Consider the following 25,131-nt stretch of genomic DNA (forward strand, 5'->3'; position numbering starts at 1 on the left):
GTCATAATCAGATATGCGTTTTTGAAAGGGTCCTTTGGCTTCACTGTGGAAAAGGGATTTAAATGGATTAAAAATTGAAGCTAGGAGACTGATTAATAGACTGTTCAGTATTCCAGGAAAGTGATGGTCATATAATAAAAGGAAACACTTATATAGTGGTTGGTATGTATCAAATTCTAAGTACTTTCATATAATGACTCATTTCATATAATGACTCACAACAACCATGAAAGGTACCATCATTATCTCCATTGTATAGATCAGGAAATTAAGGCCTAGACACGTTGAATAACTTTCTCAGGGTCACACAGCTAGTAAGGCATACAGCCCAGATGGGAACCCAAGCTGTCAGGCTCCAAGTCTGTGCTCTTAGGCATAATGCTGTATTGAGTAGTAGCGGTGGGGATGCATAGAAAGAAACAACAAAGCTAAAATCTTCCAAGATAGAAACAACAAAGATAAAGCAACTTCTTAGTGGTTTGTTGGCTTCAAAGACTAGGGAGAGAGAAGGGTCATGAATGATTAGATTTCCTGCTTGGAAAATTTGGTTGATGATACTTATACAAAGAAGAGCAAGATTTTGCTGGGGAGTGGAAGTAGGTGGCAGGGATGAGCAAAGACATGAGTTAGTTTGACATGTTGAAATACACTTTACTCTGGGCTTCCAGGTAGAGCTGTCCAGCTGGATATGTGGGTCTGGAATTCAGAAAATAGGACTGTGTCAAAATATAGATTTGGTGGAGATACACTTTCACCATTCCCTTTCTCAAAAATAGACTTTCAGACTCAAGTTCAAACTTATTAGAAAGGCATTTAAAGCTACTTCCTTTGCTGGAACTCTCTTTCCCTATCTCAATAAGCCAATAATCACATTATACTTAAGTCCTGAAACAATGCTAGATATTCAATCCTTTCTTGATCCCAACAGGAAATAATTTCTCTCTTTGTTTCATTATGGCTCTGAATTCATACTTTTCTTATGTATTCATCATTTTCAACTTTGCAGCTTTCTCCTCTATTGAAAAACTTACTACATTCTATGACAGTTGTTACTGTACATATTTTATCTTGACTACAAGCTGAGAGCAGTGATCATACCTCCTTTATATTTCTTCACAGCAGGTGCCTGGTAAAGTACCTCAAGGTACCTGTGCATAGATTCAGTAACCACTTCTTGAGTTGAAATAGATTCATTTCATTTTCATACTTTTCCTTGATTTAAGTTTAGAATTTATGGTATTTGGCTTGAACATAATACTCAAAAGATGTTACCCTATAAACATTTCTTTGGGGTCATACAAGTTCAAAAAATCCTCACCAAGCATAAAGATAATCCAGAAATAAAAGCTTTAAATAAAGGGAAATGTGGGCATGAAAATACAATATTCTTACCTGGAAAAAAGATACTGGGCTTTATTCTTAGAGAAAGACAAATTTTCAGGCACATTAGGAATGATGATATGGACAAGGAAAGTGGTACCCTTGTACATTATCTGGAGATTAAATGTCTACATCTCTGAGGTAAATGGATGAGCAAAACAGTTTACACTTTGTATGAATGCAGTTTATAAGCATGTATTTGTAGATTACACAGCCTAAAAAGTAGTGAAACAGTGCAAAGTTATTTATTCACATTTTCAAATATGAATATTATACTTCAGCATAATTGTAAACCCACTGCTGTGGCTTTGTCCACGTTGAAATGCTTCTTTTCTTTGTCCCCAGCACAGAAAAATGGAACCTGCTCAGATATAATCACACTCTTAAAATTGCATCCTTCTAAATACTAATATAACAATTCTACAAATCACTGAAATTGCAGTAAATAGATAGTTGTTAAAAAGAAGCACTTTAGTTCTCTCTTGTTTTATACAACATAGGTGGGTTCTTTTAAAAGTATTCTTCAGAGCACACTGTCTTCTGAAAGAGTAGTAGATTTTTATGATAATCATTATAAATTATACTGGAAGATAATAATAGAATCATCTTTCTAGAATTGTGGTTCTTTTTTAAAAAAATAAGATTTCCCATTCTTTCTGTACTTACGAATTTCCTCAAAAAGCCTTTTCTGTGTAGGCATTTCATAGAATCCTTTACTTCCCTATATTGATCTTTATCATGTGTTATTTTAATGGCTAGTTTCATTCTCCTTGTTACCTTTGGACACTAATGAATGCACTAATTACGTTTTGTCATTTTTTTCCTGACTGTTACATCTTTCCTGTATATCATACCATATGTCTGGTGGAAAAGGGAAGTACTTCTTTTTTCTCAGTTAAATAAGCAGAGTTATCGACAGAGAAAGAAGAGAAAGAAAGTGGTATCTAAGATTTGAGGAGACGGAAGAAGGTATGCAGGGGAAAGTAACTAAGGAAATAAAGTAGGAATACTGGGTGATGTCGATGGTCCTCAGAGCAGGTAGCTTACAAGATGGCCCCCAACGATCCTCACCATTTAATATTCACACGCTTGTGTAATCCTCTCCCCTTGGACTTACTGACTGGCTTCTAACAAATAGACTATGGGAGAAGTGATGAAATGTCACATCTGAGATTCAGTTATGGAAAGACTGTGGCTGCCATCTTGGGCACCTGCTTATTCTAGGGGAAGCCAGCCCCCAGCCCTGTGGAGTAGCTTATGTGTTAAGGAAACAAGGCCTGCCAATAGACACGTGAGTGACCTTCATTCTCTCCACTCCCATCCCAGACAAGTCTTCAAGATGAGACTTGGCATATACATATACATATACATATACAGACTGGGCAACAACTTGATGGTAGTAACCTCTTTAGAAACCTTGAACCAGAGGCATTCAGTTAAGCTGTGCATAGATTCCTTACCCACAGAAGTTGTGAGGTAACTTTTGTTGTTTTCAGTTTCTAAGTTTTGGGGGTAACTTTTAACGCATCAGTAGATAACTAATACAGCTCTCTTGAGACATGTGGTCATAAATTTAAAAGATAGCGAAAGCAGTTGCAAATATAAAGTAAGATAGTCAGCAGAGGTATGTATTTTTTCTAGTTAGTTACACTCTGATGCACAGAAAAGGATACCAAGCAAAATTAAACACAGGTTAGCCCTAGAGCAGAAGAGGAAGGGATGGGGAAAAGGGGGAGATGAAATAAAGATGCATTTTCAGCTTTGCTCTGTATATTTCTGTATGCTTTGAATTATTTATAATCAGCTTGTATTCATTCTTTATGTATGTAACTCAAAATAAAATAAAAGACAATCTTAAAAAGGTAGCACTGAAGACTTCTTCCTCATAATATACTATAGAAAACAGGCAAAATATTTTATCAGGGAAGGGCAAAATCACACGGTTTGATCGGCTTCTTGAATGGCATTCTCTACAGGGCTGGAAGTACACATTCTGGAACATTCACAAGTGCCAGGTAGAGTCTTCAGACCACAGCTAAGTGTTTATTTGCAAATGCCAGGTTTTAGCCCCTGGTAAGGCAGTAGCGTTCCCGTTCCGCATAAAAATCCAGATGAACGTTCCGTTCAAGGTCCAGAGCTCTGCAGCTGCTGGCAAAGCACGCTGGGAGCCTTGGCATCTATCACCCATGTCTGTTTCACTTTTCTCTGTGTGAAAACCTCTTGAGGCCCAAGGGTAAAAGACATCTCATCATTTAAGCGTCAAGCACTGCTAAGTTAGATTCTCCAAGGCTTTCATCAACTGTGTCATTTTAGCCGCATCATTCTCTTAGGCTGTTACTCTATGAAGGTGTAAACACCAATGGAGAAAATAATGACTTCTTGAGGTTTGTTTCGTTTTCCAATCCTATGCCAAATCCTTTTAGTATGGGTGGTTTCCCTGACAATTATTCACTGTGCTTTACTTACTCTGCCTGCCTCCTAAATATTGTGCCCCTTCATAGAGGATATAAGGGAACAGAGTTGTCAATTCACTGAAAATAAGTCAAAATTAATGGTAAATAATTGACTATAATCTTTTCAAATTTCCACTCTTATTAGATTGACATCTTCTGTGAAGCAGGGACCATATCTTCTGTATCCGACAGTCACTAAATATCTCTGACTTTGCCAGGTAAGTGATATGTTAGGAACAGCCCAGAGTAGCATGCATTATGTTTCCCTTGGCCATACATCATTGTATTATTTCCTCTACCCTCATTTTCCCTCTATCCTGCTTTCTTCATCTATTTTTTTTTTCCTAGCTCTTTTTTGGGTCATATTTTTACATGCTGCCATTTAAAAAATTTATCTGACATTATGGGTTTACTCATTCTAAAACACGCTTCAACAGTTAAAACTGTCCACAGAAAATTGGTTTACTATTGCAAGTTTTAATTATCTAAAAATCAGTTATCATAATTCGCAAGCAAAAGTTAGATTTTAACATGTTTCTAATCACTGTTATATAAACACACAGCAAAAATCACCAATACCTTAAATATTAGATCAATGTCTACTATTTACATCTTACTGCATTTTCCTCAATTTTAAGACTTTAAACTCTAGGTCTTCTCCTTGTACTGACCTTCACACGATTCTCCACTTGGTGAAAACATCCCATTGTCATGGTAGCCATCTCTGCACTCACAGTGGTACCATCCGGGGAGGTTGATGCAGTTAGCACGGCTGTCACACTGAACAAAGCCATCAGAGCACTCATCAATGTCTATTTGGGAAAGAAAACAGAAGCGGGATGTTATACAATTGCTGCCTTTCTCTCAAAGAAACTAAAATATTCTGTTAGATGGCTACTAAAATATTTAGTGCCAGCAAATCCTTAAAACTGAGACAACATAAAATCAAGAAAGTCTACTTGGTTGTTGAAAGCTATAGAGAAAGAATGTAGTGGTATTAGCAATAGGAGAAACAGCTAGACAGCTTCTATGTTGCAAAAGTCATCCAACTGTAGAAACTGGAAAGAAACCATCTGTGATAGTCATTAGTGCTGCTCGCCAAATATTTCCAGCTCTTTTTCTGGACACAAGCTAGGATTGCCGTGTGACTTCCTGAAGTCAATTAGGGAATGACATGTGTCACTTCCAGAGAGAGCCTTAAAGCTGCAGTGTGTGATTCACACATACCCTTCCCCCATCACAATGAGCAGCGATTTCCAGAAGCTCTGAAGATCAGCCTGAGTCCTGAGTGAAGACAATATGGGGCACGTTCCTCCTCTAGTTGGGGTGGACATAGAGTATGAGCAAGAACCAACCTTTTTGCTTTAAGCCACTGAAATTTTAGGGTCTCTTATTACTATCAACATCATCTCCAGTATATGGCAATAGCATTCACGCATCAACATGCTTCCGATTTTTGAGAATATATCCCATCTATGCCACCTTTTAATGTGTTTCACATATATCATTACTTCATTCAACCCTCAAAAGAAATCTTGCCATTTAGAGAGCATATTGAACATATGAAAAAAAATGAGGCAAAAGGAAATTATGGGATTTAACCAAGGTCACCTAAGAGTTCATATTTGCCTAACTTTCTGGTGTGCGCTCCTTCATACAAGTAGACACAGACTGAAATTGGCAAAATTGTCTAAACAAACAGAGAATGTATCTTGAGTTTCATATATTTCCTCCAGTGGCTTATTACTATTCTCAAATGTTGTGAGCCTTTTATTCTTCTTATTCAGTCTGCTGATTAATGGGAACATCTGATGTCCATCCAAGCCTCTTTAATCAGTCATAGAGGAAAAAGTAATTCCTAGAGTTGCTTTACAGAGTGTCCCCTTCTTCTTAATACCTTCTGGGTTTCTGGGTGCTTTGGGGTTGCCTCAGGCCTTGCTAAGTGATCTGCTGGCACCGTACCATCACAGCTGCCAAAAATATCCATCTTGACAACCCTTTGCCATGACTGCAGATTCCACTCGCCAAGGTAGAATAGCCTTTTCTTATAAGTTTTCCGCACCTGCATCATATTCCCTGCTGCAGTGACCAGCATGACAAGTCCCTCCTATTGATGGGAAGACCAGATACTTTTTAGAGTCCTTTCCTCCCAGACAATCCACTCCAGCTCAGCAGTACTACTGCCTTCTTAGTCTCATCTAACTTCAAATTCTTGGAAGTATATATTTCTTTCATTTTCTTTTAAAATTTCCTCTTTTACTATGTTCAATTTTTAAAGAGACACATTTTTGAATAAGTAAGATTTTTAAAAGAAAAAAAAGTCATCACTCATATACTTCTTGATAAGCCCGGAGTTCCTTCAGTAAAACAAGGCACAAACCATTCTCTTAGATTAGGTAGTAAGCCAAAATAAATATTTTATATGATTGCAAAATTTTAACATTCTTTCTGAACTATGAGTGATTTGCCTCTGTGGTTGCTCTTCTGAAGAGTCAGTTTCTTACCATTAGTAATTCCTATTGTCAAAATAATTGTTAGTGGCCAAGTCAGCTAACCATTGACTTCCTGACACATAGCTGATGTGAATTGCTTCCATTTAGTAAGGCCTCATATGTTTTATGAAACAGCCTATCTGTACTTCAGGGGCCTCCCTAACTGATGATTTATAAATGGGACTAAAATGCTATGCTCATTTCAGCTTTATATGTATGGTCTTTTCTTCTAACCCAAAAGATGCAGGAAATTGGTTATGTCATTTCTTAAGTGCATGGACAAAAGAAAACAGGTTGGAATTTAAGCTTTAGAAATGAGTTTATTGGAAGAAGGTCAGGAGGGGGATGTTTAGAGCACCTCATTTTAGAATAATTTGGTCATTAGCGTTGGTGATTTGGAAGTAAATATTAATAGAACAGAGCCTTATCCACTGAAGCAACTTTCACATCTCTTATTTACCCTTTAATTTAGTTATTTTTTCTTGCTGCAACACAAGGGCTACCTCAGGTCACATGACACAGATATATCTTTCAATATTTACTCCTCACTCATTTTCTCTTGTCACTCTTTCTAATCACCAGGCCCACTCCTATACTGCTTCATCTCCACTTCTCTTTGTTTATATTACAGCAACCTTCCTTGGTCTATATCCATTAAAGTTTAATAGAAATGTTACACAGTATATTAGTGCATATTCCCTGAAGACTGGGGATTGAAACATGTGCTGGCCATAATGTATTTTCCTATACAATCTGAGTGTCATTATTTGACTACTAATACTAAGTAGTATTTTAGAGGATAGATATGCAAATATATATGTCACTCAATACTCAATTTATCATTCAATACTTATTGAATACCTGTTATATGCCAAGTATTAAGTGCTGGGGAAACAAGGATACATAAAGCAGAAGTAATTTCTGCCCTTACTGGGTTTACTATCTATCTAAAGTGTGTTTTATTTTAAGAAAATTAAACTTATGAAAATCTGAATTTACAATCATGCAGGACAGTGTTTTCCCGCATGTTATATATCTGCCGCCACTGGTATGGTATTTAGGTGATAACAGGCAAATACTTTATTTTAATAGCTACATTTGTATATTTCTGAATTATTTCATTTATAGCAAGTGATACTAATAGTACAGTAGTGAAATTGTATTTAAATTTAAAAAGTGAGAGGGATTACAGAAACAACCGTAAGTAGATATTGGTATAAACAGTATATAAATATGACAAAACTTATTAAGGTGGCATATGAATGACTGGAGTTTTAAAAACACTAAGATACAGTATGGAGCAATTATTCATATCTCAAGGATTTACTGAGTAGTTCATTAGGTAGTGAAATGTCTTAATTCATTTAAAATATGACTCAACTTATAAAATATAGTATAAGTATACATATGTCATGGCTCAAATTATATACTTGCTACCATTTAGGATAGCAAAGTAAAACTAGCCAGATAATATACATTGCTTTGTTTTACACTTTCACGTTCCTGCTAATTTTGATTTGTTTACGAAAACTTTTCTACTTTGGTGAAAGTCGGTAGAAAATGAGAGTGTGCTTGAATTGCCAAAGTATGCACTTTCCACCAGAAGGTATGTTTGTTTGGCTCATGGGTCTAATTAAAGTGAAAGATGAAACAAGCAGCCTCATCTGTAAGCTATCTAATGGTATGTATATCTTTAGTTACTCAGTAATCATTAATAAGTAAAGAATTGAAATCTGATCCACAATTTAAGAATTCAGTATATTTTATCTATACACAAATGTAGACATTACTATGAGTTAGAACATATAAATGCACACATACTGTGTAATTTCAGATATGCACATGTTGTGCTTTACGTATCATATAATAACAGAAAGTAGTAAAAGAAAATCAGATGATTTACTTCTTTGGTACTTTCTTTAGGTCAGTTAAAACCAAACTTTATATTATCTAATTGAGTTAGAAACACAGAGAACAGCAGACCTGGGGTGGGGGGGAAATGTTATTATTTTATTCCCTATAAGAACTACCAAGTTTGAACAAATTACTTTCCAAACCGAATTAGAGTATTCAAAAAGGTTAGTACAGGATGTATAAGCTCATATGATTTAGTCTTAATTATAAGGACCTTAATTTTATACTCTGTAGGTACATTATATAAAAAACTAAAAATAAATTTTATGAAAAACTATGATTTCATTATATATTCTGTCTTAGAAAGGAACTAGTTCCTTAGGGACAATTAGAACTTTTTCACTAGCTACATTTAGAACAGTCAGCTAGTGATGATATTGAGATGCTGTCCCAGAGCACAGAGAATCTAAAATCCAAAAGATATTTAGCCATCCAACAGCAGTCACGAATAGCAGTCATACTCCAGAGATCAAAATCAACTTAGAAAATGGAAGTGGAAGGCACTGTGGCGATAGATTTTCTAGAAAGTACATATGTTTTGAGGTAATCATTAAAAACAAACCAACAAGCAGAAAACAAGAAAGGAACATGTATGAATTAAAAAAAGCTCACATATGTCAGTATCTTGTTTTCTTTGCCTCCCTCAGGTGTAGTGACACAAGACTGCATGCCTCCTACAATGTCACAGACCACTGGCTTCAGAGGAGGCCAAACAAAAATGGCTTTTGACATCAGCATTTAATGGGTCACTTTGGAAAATGACAAATTATTTCTTTGTACAATTAAGTGTAGTTATAAAATGGGACACTTGAATGATAAACAAACCCTTTCTCATGCATAGTAACAGTTATTTCTATCATAACAACATAACTAAGAATAATAAAAAGTGTGTAAATATCTAGAACCATCCATACCTAAAACAGACCCTAATCATTAGTTTAACCTGCTACCCTATTCAAAAGAAAAGAAAATACAATTATTTTTTTAAATTGAGCATGGTACTTTTAATGGCAAAGTCAAATCATGAGAGTACTGCATTTCAAAGTGTTTATTATTAATAAAAACCTGACAATTTCTCATAAAAAAAATAGTACTTGGACTATTTATATCACTATTCTATTCACTGGTAGTTAAATTATATTGATAAACAGTAGGAAATTAAACATCCTCAAAACAATTAATCAACTCTTGATTACCCACATGTGGATTATTTGCTTTCTAGATTATCCACAGCATTTTTTTAAAAACCACAAGGTCATTTCCCTCTGTCTTTTGTTGAGCTTCTGGGGAGTCTGCTTTCAACATTTAGATGTAAGTGCTCAATGAAAGCAAACTCTTTTGAGCATTACATTGTTTTTTACAACTATTCCAGACTTGGGTATAAAATACCCAAAATGTCATAAAAAGACTGATTTTCTCATGTGAACTTTTTGAAAGTAAAATGACAATATATGTAAATAAAATTTGAAAATCCTAAAATCCTCTTCACAAGTTGGATAATAACATTGGATTTAGTGAAAATTATCTTCACTACTTTATAGTTCATAATCAGGAGGTTGATGACAACTCTTTAAAAAAGCATAATATAATTTCTTCATCATGTTATTTAGTCCTCACAACAGCTGTGTGAGTTATTCTTATCCCTATGTCATAGACAAAGAAGCGGTGAGAGCAAAGGCATTGCCCAAGGTCACACCATGGACCAGAACTCTTTCAACTCCAAGTCCAGTGCTCTTTCTCTCACCACAGGCTGCCTCTGAAGACCAACACTTGGCCAACAAGAAACAGCCTATACTTTGAGATGTCTCAGTATATATCTTTTTTTTTTAACATCTTTATTGGAGTATAATTGCTTTACAATGGTGTGTTAGTTTCTGCTTTATAACTAATCAGTATATATCTTAATGTGAGTGAATTTCAGCTCTGTGGCTTGTCAGCTGTGTAACTTTGAGTTATTTTACTAAACTTCTCTGGGTTTTCTGTTTTTGAAATAGAAGTAATACTCTCTATTTCTTAATAGTTCACTCTTAACTACTGCCATTAACTATACGTGGCATCACAGGAGGAGCAGTGCCTGGCTCAGAATAGCTACTCCTTATCTGTCTGCCCACCTTTCAAAAGTATCTTGATTCTTTGGGTTTTCTGTCTATCAGTTTGAAATTTCTCACAAAACCCCCAAACAAAACCAAAAATGGCAGGAGGGGAAGTTTGCATTGATTCTATAGATTGATTTGGGGAGAAGTGACATCTTTACATTATTGAATCTTTTCATCCACACACATGATGTACTTCCTCTTTCTCTAATAATTTTTATAGCTTTTATGGTCTTTATCGATTTCTGAAAGGACGCCTTCTATATAGTTTGCCTGGGCTTATTCCTAAATGGTTTTTTTGTCTTCCTTTTTATTGAAACCAACATTATTTTTCTCCAGCTTTATTAAGGTATAATTGACAAATAAAATTGTAAGATATTTAAAGACTACAATATGATGATTTGATGTATGTATAAATTGTGAAAGGATTCCCCCATTGCCCCATTGAGTTAATTAACACATCCATCACCTCACAGAGGTTACCTTTTTTTTTTTCTTTTGGTAAGAACATTGAAGTTCTACTCTTTTAATAAATTTCTATTATTCAATACAGTATAATCAACTACAGTCATCATGTTATACATATTATCTCCTCAGACCTAAAACCAACTGTACTGAGGTAAAATTTATATACAAAAAACATCACCAACAATTTCATGAGTTTTGACACATAAACACTACCACAATCAAGCTATAAAACATTGCTTTCACCCCCAATTTTCCTTAATATCAAAATAGTTTACAAATAATTTGTATAAATGTGGGCAGTGACTATGCCTGTGTGTTTTTCTTTCTTTCTCTAACATCTAGCAAAGAACCAGACACATGGTTAGAGATTCATAAACATTTACTGAGTGAATGAATGATCTGTTTGTAATATCAGGTAACTAAGTGGCAAGCTCAGCATGCCACCTTTTGAGTCCTGCTAGGTCAGGGGGAATTAAGGCAGGAGTGGCAGCTTGAAAGCATTCACTAAGATGCAATAACAAGACATGATAAGATGACCCTTTCTCATCCTACTTCAAATATTTATGTCAAAAACTTGACTATAATATTAAATGGAGTAGAATTGGTATAGAAAATGTGTACATTATATATATATATGAAATACAATGTAAATGTAATTATATATTTAATATATATAACATATTAATTTTTTAACAAAGAGTACATCCAAACTTCTGATTAAAGATGAAAGATTAAAAACATTGTTAAATCTCTTCTTCCTCCCATCTTATAAGCATTACGTTAAAGGGACAAAGAAAAGTGTAAACAAAGATAAAAGGTAAAACGCCACCAGTGGAGAAGAAAATTCAATGAATTTCTGGGTTAGTTAAAGGTCTACTGATGAACAATCAACCCAACCACCTCCTCCCACCTTGAGCAGACAGCTGAAAGAAAGCAATTACCCCCAAAGCCGGAATGGATGGTTCTTCTGTAAAGAAAATAAATAAATAAAATATCTGGAGGAAACTAAGTAGCTAATGTAGGAGTTATCCTTTGTAACAAAGTCCCCTGCATCTCAGTGTTTAGAGTTCAAAGTGTAAAACGTGGCACCTTTTTAGCTCACCCAATGTAAGTCTGCCAGTCAACAAACCTTACCTTCATATCAAAGGTCAATGTTTAATTCACTCTTAAACATTAATGTGAGATGAAGGAGAAACAAATACTTGAGAAAAGACTATAACATTTAACAGAATAACCAAGATATACCACCATAAAAACTGACCCTGAAGGAAATAGAGATAATGCACAGAACAGGACTTAAAATATTTCTAATTAATACTTTCTAATAGATTTGAAAGAATATTTCGTTCATAAGAAAAGCACACAGTGCTATAAAAAGGAATATTCAGAGAATAAGAAGGAGCTCTTGGAAATTAAAAATATGATAGCTGAAATTTTTCAAAAATGCAATATAATACTTGGAAGATCAAGTTGAAGTAGTCTTTCTAAAAGAGTAACATATAGAAAATAGAAGAAAAATATGATAGGAAAAAAATCAAACAACTTTTGTACCAACCAACAATCAAAATGTACCAACTCAAATGGTACATACAGCTTATGATTAAAAACAAATTTCATACCAAGAAAAGAGAAAACTCAAAGTGAAGAAACTATCTTAAATAATAACAGTAATAATTGAAGAACCTTTCACAGGACTTTAGTCTTCAGATTAAAAGGCCCCATCAAGTTCTCCAAATAATGAATAATGAAATGATAGCCAATACTTACTGATGGCTGACTATACGGCAGCCACTGTTCTTTGCAATTTACCTATATTTACTCATATAGTGCAGACAGCAGTCCCATGAGGTAGGAAATTTTATCACTCCCTCAATTTTAAAGAGAAAGAAACTTAGATACTGGGAGTTTAAGTAATTTTCTCAAGATTATTGAGGGGCAAAACTAGGATTTGAATCCAGATACTCTATATATAGAGGTCAAACCCTTACCCCATATACAACACTACCTCAAATGAATGAAACAGATTCACATCTAAATGCACATTGTGAAATTTCACAGTAAGTACAAAATATAAATCTTCCAGAAGGGAAATAACCCTTATGTGCAACCTAAAGGTTACACATAAAGGGATAAGAATCTGTCTAGCATCACATTTCTCACTGTTTGTTGTAAGAGAGTGAAGCAATGATTTTGACCCTAGAATTCTATACTTGGCAAAACTGTCAAATACCTGGAAAAGCTGGATAAAGATATTTTAAGATATATAATTTCTTAGAAAGTTTTTGTGCTATTTACTATTTTTAAAAGATTTTACTGATGAGGTAATGCAATAAAATAAAGGACCAAATCCATGTAACGAAACACCTATAAGTAGTTCACCACTCTCTCCTAAAACTCTCCACGTTGCAAGGATATATCACTGTCTTAGTTCTTTCACCTCATTGCCCCCATATCTTGGTTTTCTTCTCAGGTCTTATCTTCTCAATCTCCAAAAGTTTGAGTTCCCTAGGGATCTATATTCAGATATTTTCTTTTCCATCTACTAACTTCTTAATGATTTCATCTAATACTAGGGCTTTAAATACCCAAACTCCATCAATACACTGAAAACTACCTGTAGTGGGTCGAATACTGTTCCCAAAAACTTCATGTCCACGAAGAACTCAGAACATAACTCGATTTGGAAATAGGGAAGCAAGGAAAACTATGTATGGTAGATAAAACAAGAAATGAAGGTGAACACATATACTGGTGAAGGCTAAAAAGGTAACTTACGTAAGAAAAGGGAATATGGAAGGGTGATGGTATAAGGAAGGTAAATCATCATCTATCATAGAAAAAAGTCTACTGGTAACGTCTAAAATTGACCAGTTAAACAAAGCATGGTATAAACATATTAGAAGAATTGGAAAGTGGTCTCCCCTAGTACCTTGTCTCAACTGGACTTTCACAAGAGAAATAAGTTCTAATGCCCTAAGGCATCCTGAGTAAATCATGAATGAACTTCTCTCCTGTGTATCTGGTATGGTACTAGTCATGTACCATCCTTGGGAGATCTGAGAAATTAGTTGCTCGGGTCATTTTCTGGTTTGTAGTTCAGGTGAGGAACTCCTTTTAGAAAAGCTGATAGAAGGTAAGCAGGAAGTGAGTCAGGGGAATATTGCTTTTCATTCCAAGTTCTGTTTTTGATTTTTTAAACGTGTCTAATTTCTTTCATATACATAAAAATATTTTTAGAAAACATTCAGAAGCTTCATTTTTAAAGTGTTGAGTATAATATGATAGCAACTGGCTAGCAGTGATATCTAGATGAAAAGAAAGATGAACCAGAAGCTCTGGAAAAAGATATCAGGACCAGAAACATGCTGATAATATAATCAGAACTGATACTACAAGATGCTTCTGAAACTGGAACAGGGGGATGAAACTACTAAAGTGAGATAACAAAGAGCCAGGAAAGAGACATGGACAGTCCTTGTGGGAAAATGGAGGGAAAGAAAAGGCAGAGGAACTGTAGGAGGAACTGTTAGCAGCAACGTGGGAAGATCACAAGTGTAACCACAGGAACCAAAAGGGAGAAGAGAACCTCGAGGGAGAAGAAAGGACTGTCAACAATGCCAAGGACTTTTTCCAATGGCCTCTTGTTGTAAATTTAAGAATAAATACTTCTGGCTTAACAGAGAATTGAAACTCCCTCTGATGTGTGAGCAACAAGTTGAACAAAGCGTTTAATAAAATGGAATTCTGGAAACTCCTTAAAACCTAAAAATCTTTGCCATTACAATATCCCTTTTACAAGGTAGCTTAGCTTAATGTGTAGGATATGAGACTTAGAATACTTTTACTCATTCATTCAAGTACATATCAAATGTCTCGCATAGAAAACACACTAGTCATTATGGTGGTATACATGAGTTCACAGTCTAATAAAAACTGTAGCATCAGCACAAGTACCTCAGATGCAAGGTAGATATGAGGCCTGTAGGAATAGTACAGGTGAAGAAATATGTGAATTCAGGAAAGAGACATGACCTCACTCTGAAACTCTGATCACTGAAAACTAGGCCACTGGAGTAAAACATAGCTGAACAAAAACTTCCAGACTTATTCCTGCAAGTACTAGAAAATTACTTAAAACGTTTATTCATTTATTACATTGTAATCAAGTTCCTACTTTTAAAATTGGCATGCTTTTTTTGTACATTAGATGGTATTATGGTTAGGCTCCCAAGATAATATGAATGTGAAGCACCTGCTGGCTCTGTAATAATAAGTAGACTGGTTTTCATCAGGGTAAAAGCAGGAAACTCTTAATTCCTATGCTTCCCTGAGCCACTTTCTAATAGCAGGGATTAGATCGCCTACTTGATATTGAGATTATTTCCGGAAGGAGAAAAAAGAAGCTGATTTCCTCAAAGTATCCAGCAAGAATAAGATGGCTAAAGTGCCTGTGTGTAATAATTTAATGCAAGCTTTCTAATTATTAATATAGCACTATAAAAGGCTTTTTGCATTTTGATGAGCTCACTTACTGGTTGTACAGGAAAACAAGCTTTGAATGGCACGCGAGGAATGGTAAGATGACAGTCAAAATAGCTACTCAGTATTTATTTGTGAGCTAACTCACAAACTCATATCAGGAAAAATACTGCTTTGAGCAAAATGAGCTCACTGATGACAATACAAAAAGAAATGGAATACTACAGTTTCCATACATATCTGAATGAGAAGTCATCGGAAAGAGCTTTGAGGGAGTGCTAAGCAAGAAATGTACTGATGAACGGCCTCTGTTGGCTTTGAGCAAGTGTCAGATCTCTGACAGACTATCTACTTTCAGACCATTTTATTATAACCACTGCTTCCATCTCTGCTAAAACACCCATTAGCTTGATACAGGCTTCTCAGCCAGTAATGAAACATCACAGCTCTCCCACTTCGTTAATTGAAGGGGAAAAATACCAAAAAGAAAGCAATTGAGCAAACCAATAACTCCTTCCAATTAAAATTAAGTGAAACAGCCTACGGGTTTCTTAAAGACAGGTTTGCTCTTTTATGGTGCTCCCAAACCTCTTAAACCACACAGGCTGACGGTCACTGCTTGGTCCTGTCAATATGAGGTCACTTAATCAAACTTCTTCCAGACTGATCATATTTTTTGTTCACTTTAACAACCTATTTCTTCATGATCAATCAGATCAGTTGTGCAATTAGATTTGATCACTAAGGCAACACCAAATCACACATCAAAGGGTTTCCAGCCTTGAGTGCTTGAGCTAACAGATTCGGCCTAATTCTGTACTTGAGTAATGTATTTTAAAAAGGAAAAAAATCCTTTAGACAACATTTTTATGATTATCTGATATAAAGAAGGGGCAAGGAGAGGGAAGATAACCGACAGTTGTCTGGCTAAGTGTCAGATATTTTATCTGGAAATAAAATACCATTACACTACTGCTTACCTACACACACACCCAAACTTTTAAAAAATATTCATATAGTGACTGGAGAAATGATATGAAGGGACCCAAAGGAAAAACAATCCCTGTATGAGCAAAGCTGCCACAACTACTTGTAGTTTTCTATGGAAGCACATGTGTTTCCCAGGCGTTCATCCCGCTGCTCAGAGGCAAGACCCATCCAAAGTGGTCTGGCAAGGTTTGTCCTTCTAGTGGGTTCAGTGCATCAGTCAACAACAGAAGCAATGGGAAGTCTAGTTTTATCTACACTATCTCAGCATTAAGCTGCTAGAGCAAAGATAACGATCTAAATGTACAGTGATGAGGGAGTGATTAAATAAATTACGGCACATTCATAAAATGGAATGCCATACAGCTTACTAAAATGATGTTTCTTTTTTTGTTGTTATTAGGGGTATAGCTGCTTTACAATGTTGTGTTAAGTTTCTGCTGTACAGCGAAGTGAATCAACTATATGTATACAGATATCCCCTCTTTTTTGGATTTCCTTCCCATTTAGGTCACCACAGAGCACTGAGTAGAGTTCCCTGTGCTATACAGGAGGTTCTCATTAGTTATCTATTTTATACATAGTGGTGTACATTCTTCTGAAAATTATTAATGACATGTAAAAGCACTTATGATAAATATCATGTAAAAAAGCAGGATTAAAATTATGAAGAAAGTATTACTCCGGTATGTAAACATGTATTTCATTTTGAATAAGCAGTCATCTTCAGCTGGTGATATTACAGATTATTCTTATTTTGTGTATTTCTTCATTTTATAAATCGTCAGATTAATATACATTGCTTTTATAATTTAAAAAGATTGTTATATAATATTGTATCTTATATAATTTTATACAGCAACTATACTTCAATACAAATTTAAGAAATTACATATACATTGCTTTTATAATTTAAAAAGATTTACAGAGGGGTTCCCTGGTGGTGCAGTGGTTGAGAGGCCGCCTGCCGATGCAGGGGACGCGGATTCGTGCCCCGGTCCGGGAAGATACCACATGCTGTGGAGCGGCTGGGCCCGTAAGCCACGGCCGCTGAGCCTGCGCGTCCGGAGCCTGTGCTCCGCGACGGGAGAGGCCACAACAGTGACAGGCCCGCGTACCGCAAAAAAAAAAAAAAGATTTACAGAAAGGATATGGAGTTTATAAATAAAACCAGGATGGATTAGAAGAGTAGCTCCTATGCACCCTTGTAAATTAATGTCTCAAGAAGATGGTCAAGGCCATCTATTCTCATCTCCCATGTTACCCTTCCACAGATCCCATGGTCCAAGACTCATACTGGCCCTCCCCTTCCTTGCACATGAACTGGACTCTTCCATCTCCATGCGTTTGCCTACAAGTTTCCTTTTTCCTAGAATGCACATTCTCTTCCTTGGACTCATCAAAATCCTATTTGCAAGGCTCTTCTCAGGTCTTATGTATCCAGGACACCACTGCAAAGTCTCGGGGTTCTAGTTCTCCTGCTGCACTTGTTGAGTTTACCACAGTTGGCTGAGAGCCATTAGACTTTTTTCCCTCCAGGTTTATAGAAATTAATTCGCATATAATACTGTGTAAGTTTAAGGTATACACCATGTAGATTTGGTACACTTATATGCTGCAAAATGATCACCACCATTGCTCAGCTAACATCTCCATCATGTCACATAATTACCATTTCTTTTTTTGTGGTGAGAACATGTAAGATTTACTCTCTTAGCAACTTTCAAGTATATAACACAGTACTGTTAACTATAATCAAAACTCTGTGCATTAGATCCCCAGAACTTATTCATCTTCTAGCTGGAAGTTTGTACTCTTTGACCAACATGTCCCCATTTCTCCCAACCCTCAGGCCCACCCGGGTAACCACCATTCTACTCTCTGCCTCTGTGAGTTTGGCTTTTTTAGATTCTACATGTAAGTGACATCATACAGTACTGTCCTTTTCTGTCTGACTTATTTCACTTAGCATAATGCTCTCAAGGTCCATCCATTGTCACAAATAGCAGGATTTCCTTCTTTCTTATGACTGAATAATATTCCACTGTATATACACCATATCTTCTTTATCGATTCATCCATTGATGGACACAGGTTGTTTCTAAATGAGCCCTCGGAGGGTCTGAATTTTACATTACTCATCTTCGAGTCTTCTGTTTCTAAGGTACGTCTGGTGTACCTTGGGTCTCAGTAAATATCTGTTGAATTCTGATGAATTCATCCTTAACAAACAGGACTGAGTCCTGAGTAGGAGGCACCTGGACTGACATATGAGTGTTTGAAAGCATTTGAAAGACAATTAATGAAATGAACTTATTTAAGCAATTATATTTCTTCAAAGGAAATAATTCTGTAGTGAATTTAAGAGCACAACTTAAGTGCTGCTCTTTTAAACTTTGGCTCACAGTGAGTAAACCAAAAACAAGAAGGATTTGGGACTTTAAAATCAAAGAAAAAAAATATCAGTGAGGCTGACTTAAAAGATTAAGCTGCCCAAGTTTTTTTTAACATGGTTTAAAGAATATCATATATACTGAGAACTGTCATTTTATTTTCAATTAACCAACACTTTATTTAAGATCTACACTAACAATAACTGCTCTGAAATTTAAATTTGGGACTGTAAAGCCAAATAATAAATATTAAATTTGTTTACATTTTAACTGGAACTATTTCAAATATGATGAATAAAAAATAGCTGTAATTGCAAACTATAAAACTCAGCAGTCTATGCTCCTAATTTCCTACGGCAGATCATTAAAAAACAGGAAAACCCTCTGTTAATTCACCTTTATTTATGCTCTGGTGGCATGTTCGCCCTGAACTATGAAGATAGCCTCTGGAATTCTTTCCACTCTAATATCTCTTGTGCTTAGAGAACAAAAGAAATTCACTTAACTAGAAAAGTGAAATGTATTAGACAGGCAGGGAAAAATTGATGAATTCTACCTCGTTCGCTGTAAATTTTCCTACCCACATATTTAATCCCTTGTTATCTTGAAGAACATAGAGTCATAGTACCTACTAATAAGAGAACTTCCTGGGAAGAATACAAACAGTTAGAGTATGCTTACTGTGGCAGATTGCTAGCACATCTCAGAAATCTGTTTCTTCTTCTTCCTTGGCACACAGCTAGACTACCTGAGTTTCAGCCAATGGAAGAGGTGTAGCCAAGGCTTTTAGGAAACAGATGTGCTGCCCTCTACCCTCTTTCTTCCCCTTCTGCTGGCTGGATACAGTTAACGAGGTCCCCGGAAACAGGAAAGGAGGGGTGGGAGAGGAAGCAAAAGAGAGAAGGAGTCTGGTTCCCTAAACTTCCTACCAATAAGAAACACTTACTTTGGACAAAAGTTACTTGAGAAATAAACTTCTATTATGATTAAGTCATAATGTAGCTGGACTCTTATTTGTTATTGCTAATAGCCCCCTAATTCAATACTATACCCTATATAAACTATCTGGAATCTATCCTTCTAGCTCACATGCATAGGAAATCTAAGTTATGTTTGTCATGTGCCCTGCTTTATGATTTATTTTCCCTTGAATATAGATATTATTTTTTCTAGAAGCATATGTAATATACATAAGACTTGTATGTCCACATTTGTATTAATTTAATTTATTCATTCATGCAACAGATTTGACTGAGAACCTACTATTTAGCAGACCTTGAGGATACAGGAGTAAAAAGGTTATGGGACTTGACTTTGAGAAGCTCCTAAGGTAGTAAGAAAGCCAGATCTGTGCAGCCGGAGTATCACCTGATGTACTAATAGGTGTGCTTCCTGTTTACTTGGCTTTCCCTCTGTGCTATGAATGGCCTTCTCTCCTAAGGGTCCTTCCTCCCTCCTAAGGGTCCTTCCTCCCTCCTCCAGGACCCATCCCCAGCTCACACAGAGGACACTGAGCTACCTACTTTGTAAACAGCAGCAAAGGCTGGAAAATTCAAAGGTGGAAAGATTAGTTAAGGGTGTTTGGAAAAATAGGAAAGGATTTAATGAGGAGATGATGCTAGGTCTGGGGGAGGATCCAGATGTCCATCTGAGGGTAGCATAGATAGGACCTGGTGCCCAATTTGGAGTGGAGAACCTCACAGTGACTGTGAGGTAAGTTTTGATTATTCATAAGACAAAGCACCCTTCTGTAACACTGTCTACAGGAATCCCTTCAAAATAAGTGAAATTACCCTGGACACACAAACTGGAGGTGCCCAGGGAAACACAGGTCATATATGTAAGCATCTCTGGGTATACTCTGAAGAGAATGATCCCAGAAAATGACTGGTCTGATTGCCAGTAATAGGGATTCACAGTGCACAGCCTTGGGATATTACTGCTAATACAGTATCGGCGGTGACATCTGGAATGCAGTTATGCAATTTAAAAAAAATTACCTTGAGATCACTTAGATTATCTAGGTACTTTCCTCACTGCATGTAATTTTGACAGCATTTTTAGATACAGTAAACACAAAATTTTCCAAAAGATTAATGTTATCAGAGGATTAATTGGTAACTTTGACTTGCTTTCCATGTCTCTTACTGCTTCAATATTATGAAGTAGATGAATTATACCCCTTACAGCTTGTCCGTTTTAAAGATGATCCAGAAATTAAAGTCCTATAATTATATCCTAGAGGGGTTTCTAAAAAGTCTCTACATATTTTCTTCAAAATAGTAACTTTTTTCTGACTGACTGACCCAAACTCTCTCTACTCAGATTGACTGTGTTTCTGGCATTTCAAAGAAAACTTCGATTATAGGGTCTCTTGCAGTGAGGCTAATTATTCTAAAATTTTACATGTGATTATTGCCTTTTCCTAGTTAAAAAAAAGACTTCTACCCATAGTTATTATGATTACTACTCCTAGCTCTCTTCAGATTATACAGAATTCTCCACAAGGAAGATATTTACAAATTGATTTTTGGCATATGATGTTAAGACTATATGAAAACATGAAAAAAGAACAAAAATGAGCCACCTACATTGTACTTATGTTGTGAAGAAACCATCCCAAATCCTTGAATTAATAATACTGCTCTTATCTCAGTGTCTTAAAGTTATTGCTGTGAATTTCAAATTTTATGGTGTCATAGGACAAGGATCCCAAATGTGCCATACGATATGACATAATTTGAGATTCTCATTGCTGAGCCTTCATTTAGTCAGCTTCTATTATCCACTCTATTTATCTCCCTATTTCAATTGGGCCATGGAGGGATGGTTAAAGGTGAACATTTCCTATAAATGAGTCTCTTCACCTCTATTTCCCAGGTTGATTCATGACCTAACATATCCTTTGACCCTAAGAAGGCAGATTTCTAAGAGAATAACTGCTAGTTTTAGACTGTTGTTTGGTTTCATATCCACAGCCAGGGAACCCTATTAAATATACTTGAGACTTGCTCCCTCAGCAAATATATAAAATGTTCTTCCTTCTTCTCAAAATAAAAAAAAATCTTTAAAAAATGAAGCAACAATTCAACTAAGTGTAAAGGATAAAAAATCCAAATATATAGTGAGTTACATACACATTGGGAATACTTAAAATAAGTAGCTTGTTTTAGTCAGTAAATCATAAAGTGCAGGACAATGAATTGAACACTGTCGAGAAAAAAAGTGGTTAAGAGTTCCAAATTAATGAGAAGGCTGATTTCTATACACATACTAATGTACACACTCACACATTATTACACACACACACACACAAGAGCTGTGTTCTTCTGGAACCTAATGCCTATCTTAGCTAATTTACATATACTAGCTCCACCCAAATATGATTTGGCCATGTGCAAAATATTTTATGGCTTAATTAGATTCTAATATGGTAGAGGTACTAATGTAACAGGACAGACTTCAGATTACAGATATCATGTACTACATGTAGGAAATTACCTTATGTGGTAGTTGCTAAAGGCATGTTACTATATTATCATAGATAATTTTCAGGAAGGACTCCACACTTAAGCTATAAAATAATGTAACGTTCTGATGATAGAAATTTTAGAAGAATTGCACATTTGAAAATTCTGAATTGAGCCATAGTATGTTAAAATATCACTCTTCATATGCCTCTCTCACCAGCCCGGATGCCCTGTCAACTAATAATAAAGATCAATAAATCAAATACAGAATAAAGAAATGATACAGTACACACTGTAGAATTCCATTTCCATAAAATTCTAGGAAATGTAAAGTAACTTACAGTGATAGAAAGAAAATCAGTAGCTCCCTGGGGAAGGGGGAGGTGTTACAAAAGGGCACATTTTTTGCAAAGGGAAATCTGGGGGGTGATGGATATGTTAACAATTTTGGTTGGGGTGATGGTTTCACAGGTGTATGCTGTATATCAAAACATCAACTTTCTACATGTGCAGTTTATCGTCTGTTGATTTTAACTCAATAAAACTATTAAAATATGCAATAAAAAGGAATATGTGTTCTCAGCTTGATGCGCATATACGATAAAAATAATCAGAAATTTGTTTTTAACCTTTTACTGGTGCGTAACTGTCGATGACTAAACAACTTCCAAGTACTCAAGTGAACAAACTGTCCTTAGAAAAGGAGCCAAAATTAGCAATAAAAATAAGAAAATCAATTACAGAAACTGGGGGAAATAGAGAGGGGGAGTTGGTGTAAAGGGACACTGTTTGAGTTTGGGAACTCAGGTGTAGCAGTAATTAACGGGAACGCAGTATTTTAGCCTCACATTAAGAAACAGAAATTTTGCAAAGGCACAGGTTCAGGAACACAGGCTGGGAAGCTTCCTTTGCAGCATGGGGAAACCAGGTGACAGAGGAAGGAGCACCACAACCCTGAATACTCAGCTGAACTCAGCAGGTCTGTCTGCCTAGAAGTTCTTCCCAGATGGTGCTGAAAGCTATGATAACTGCATGGAGGTCTAGGGCAGCCCAATCAACACTGGTTGGGGTTCCTGGGAAGGGTTGGTGGGCAGCAGGCTGCTCACCCTGTTTGGAAATCAATGAATCTCATTGTGGGAAATAGAATCTTGAAAGGGCTAGAAGGGCAGGCCCAGTCTGAGATGGAATCTTTTTTCTCCCTGAGTACTTACAGCACTTGCTGGTTCATCATATGTCTCCTAACATAAATGACTTGCTTTATAGCTATTTTGATGTGTGTCTTACCACCAACCACCCTCTATTTGAGCTCATAGTCCTACAGTGGAAAGCACTGTTTATGAATCTTTGATCCCTCATATTACTAACAATAAAACTGATTGAAGGAATAAAATTAATGTTAGTAGGCTTTCCTAAGGCTCATTAGCACTGTTTCTAGCCGACACCGTCATCGGCTTCAAAGACAGTGTGCTACAAATAGAGTCAGCTGCCTAGTTCACCTAAGTAAAGGATGGACATCAGAATCCCAGAATTAACGAACGATAAACCTCGGACTTGGTTTATTAATGGTTGCAGAGGCTGCTGTGACAGGAGGCCAAGAAATATGAACTCAATTCTCCAATTTAGAGAGTTCCTTGGTCTTGCCTGCTGTGTGATTCAACTTGACTGGGGTTCTGAGCAGTCTATCTAAGCAGGAGACAAGTTCAGCAGCAAATCTGCCTGAGGGTGGATAACATACTATTTATCTGTCATTGCCACTTCCCTTACTTTATCAGTGGGGGTCTGATTGAGGAGAGGATGGCTAGGTACTAGCCACTGGGAATCTGGGGAGGTTAAGCCGTCAAGGCACACACACTTGAGATGCACACGTCCAAATGTGCATGCTGCTTTCAGGTCCGCTGTGTCGAGCATAGCAGTCAGAAAGCACCAGTCTGCATTACTGAGAACTTGCCAAAATAAGCTCTTGAGCTGCTTTGGTCTCCCTGATACGTGGAGGGGGAAGGGCACAGTCTCTAAGTTGATGATGTTAATCCAGCGTAGCTGGCATGATACAAGGGGAAATACGGTTTCTGTAGTTTCCTTTAGGGCTTTTATGTCCAATTCAATCAGACAGGTATTATGAGTCTAACTTCCAAACACCATGTTGGGCACTGTGGATGCAGCAACAAAGAAGCTAGTCGTCCCCATTCCAGGCAAGTAAGTGCCTTCCCAGAGGGGCTGGTCTGAGAGCCTAACCAGGATAGAAGGATGGGCAGAGCTTGCCCTTGGAGGTGGTGGGAGTATGTGAGACCAAAAATTATGAGAAACAGGTAGCAATGAAACAAACACTAAACTTGGCAGGTGGTATTACCAGTCATCAGCCCAAAAGGGTTAGAGGTAGAGGGTGAAGCCAGATGCCAGATCATTGAAACAGAGGAAGCAGAGGAAGTGGGAATCAACCTGGAGGAATTCTTCTACCTAAAGAAACAGATATTGGCTCTTTTATAGCAAGCTGGGGCCTCCTTCAGGATATGAGGAGATTTGTTAAGAGCCCTAATCCAGGCCAGATCCAGCTCTGCAGAAGCTAGATTATGGGTACAAATATGTTAAGAAATCACTAGAGATAAATTTGCAAAGGCTATACTAGAGGTATGTGCTCCACCAGAAAGGCTAGGCAAAGCAAGTGACTTTCAAACTAACTAGAAAGACAAGCTGATGAAGGAATTCCAAACAGAGAGATCAGCCTACTTATAGACATAGGAGGATGACAGAGTTCAGAGAAGAGAGAGTGGCTCAGCGTGGCAGGGGCATATTCATGTGAGGGGAAGTGGCAAGTGACAAGGTAGAGGATACAGGTTGGGGTCGGATGGTGAAGGGACTTGTTTGTTGGAGCTACAATTTTAGATACTATCCTGAAAGCAATGTGGAGACAAAGGAGCTTTTGAGTAGAGGGTGTTCACTCATGATTTGTCTCTTGAAGCTTTCTCAGCAGGCTTATGGTGACAAAAAGCAGATAATGAGCTCCC

General features: G+C 36.6%; 1 protein-coding gene across 1 annotated transcript in view; it reads right to left on the reverse strand.

The window, feature by feature from the left end:
- NELL2 (neural EGFL like 2) overlaps nucleotides 1–25,131 on the reverse strand; it is a 385,449-nt gene that overhangs the window by 34,370 nt on the left and 325,948 nt on the right. Inside the window, exon 17 of the mRNA XM_082850800.1 lies at nucleotides 4,505–4,645. Within this exon, the coding sequence (XP_082706926.1) occupies nucleotides 4,505–4,645 (141 nt within the window). The remainder of the gene's footprint in view (nucleotides 1–4,504; nucleotides 4,646–25,131) is intronic.

The sequence above is a fragment of the Leucopleurus acutus genome (genome assembly GCF_964270905.1).
Source record: "Leucopleurus acutus genome assembly, chromosome: 11".
In the NCBI taxonomy this organism is placed as follows: Eukaryota; Metazoa; Chordata; class Mammalia; order Artiodactyla; family Delphinidae; genus Leucopleurus; species Leucopleurus acutus.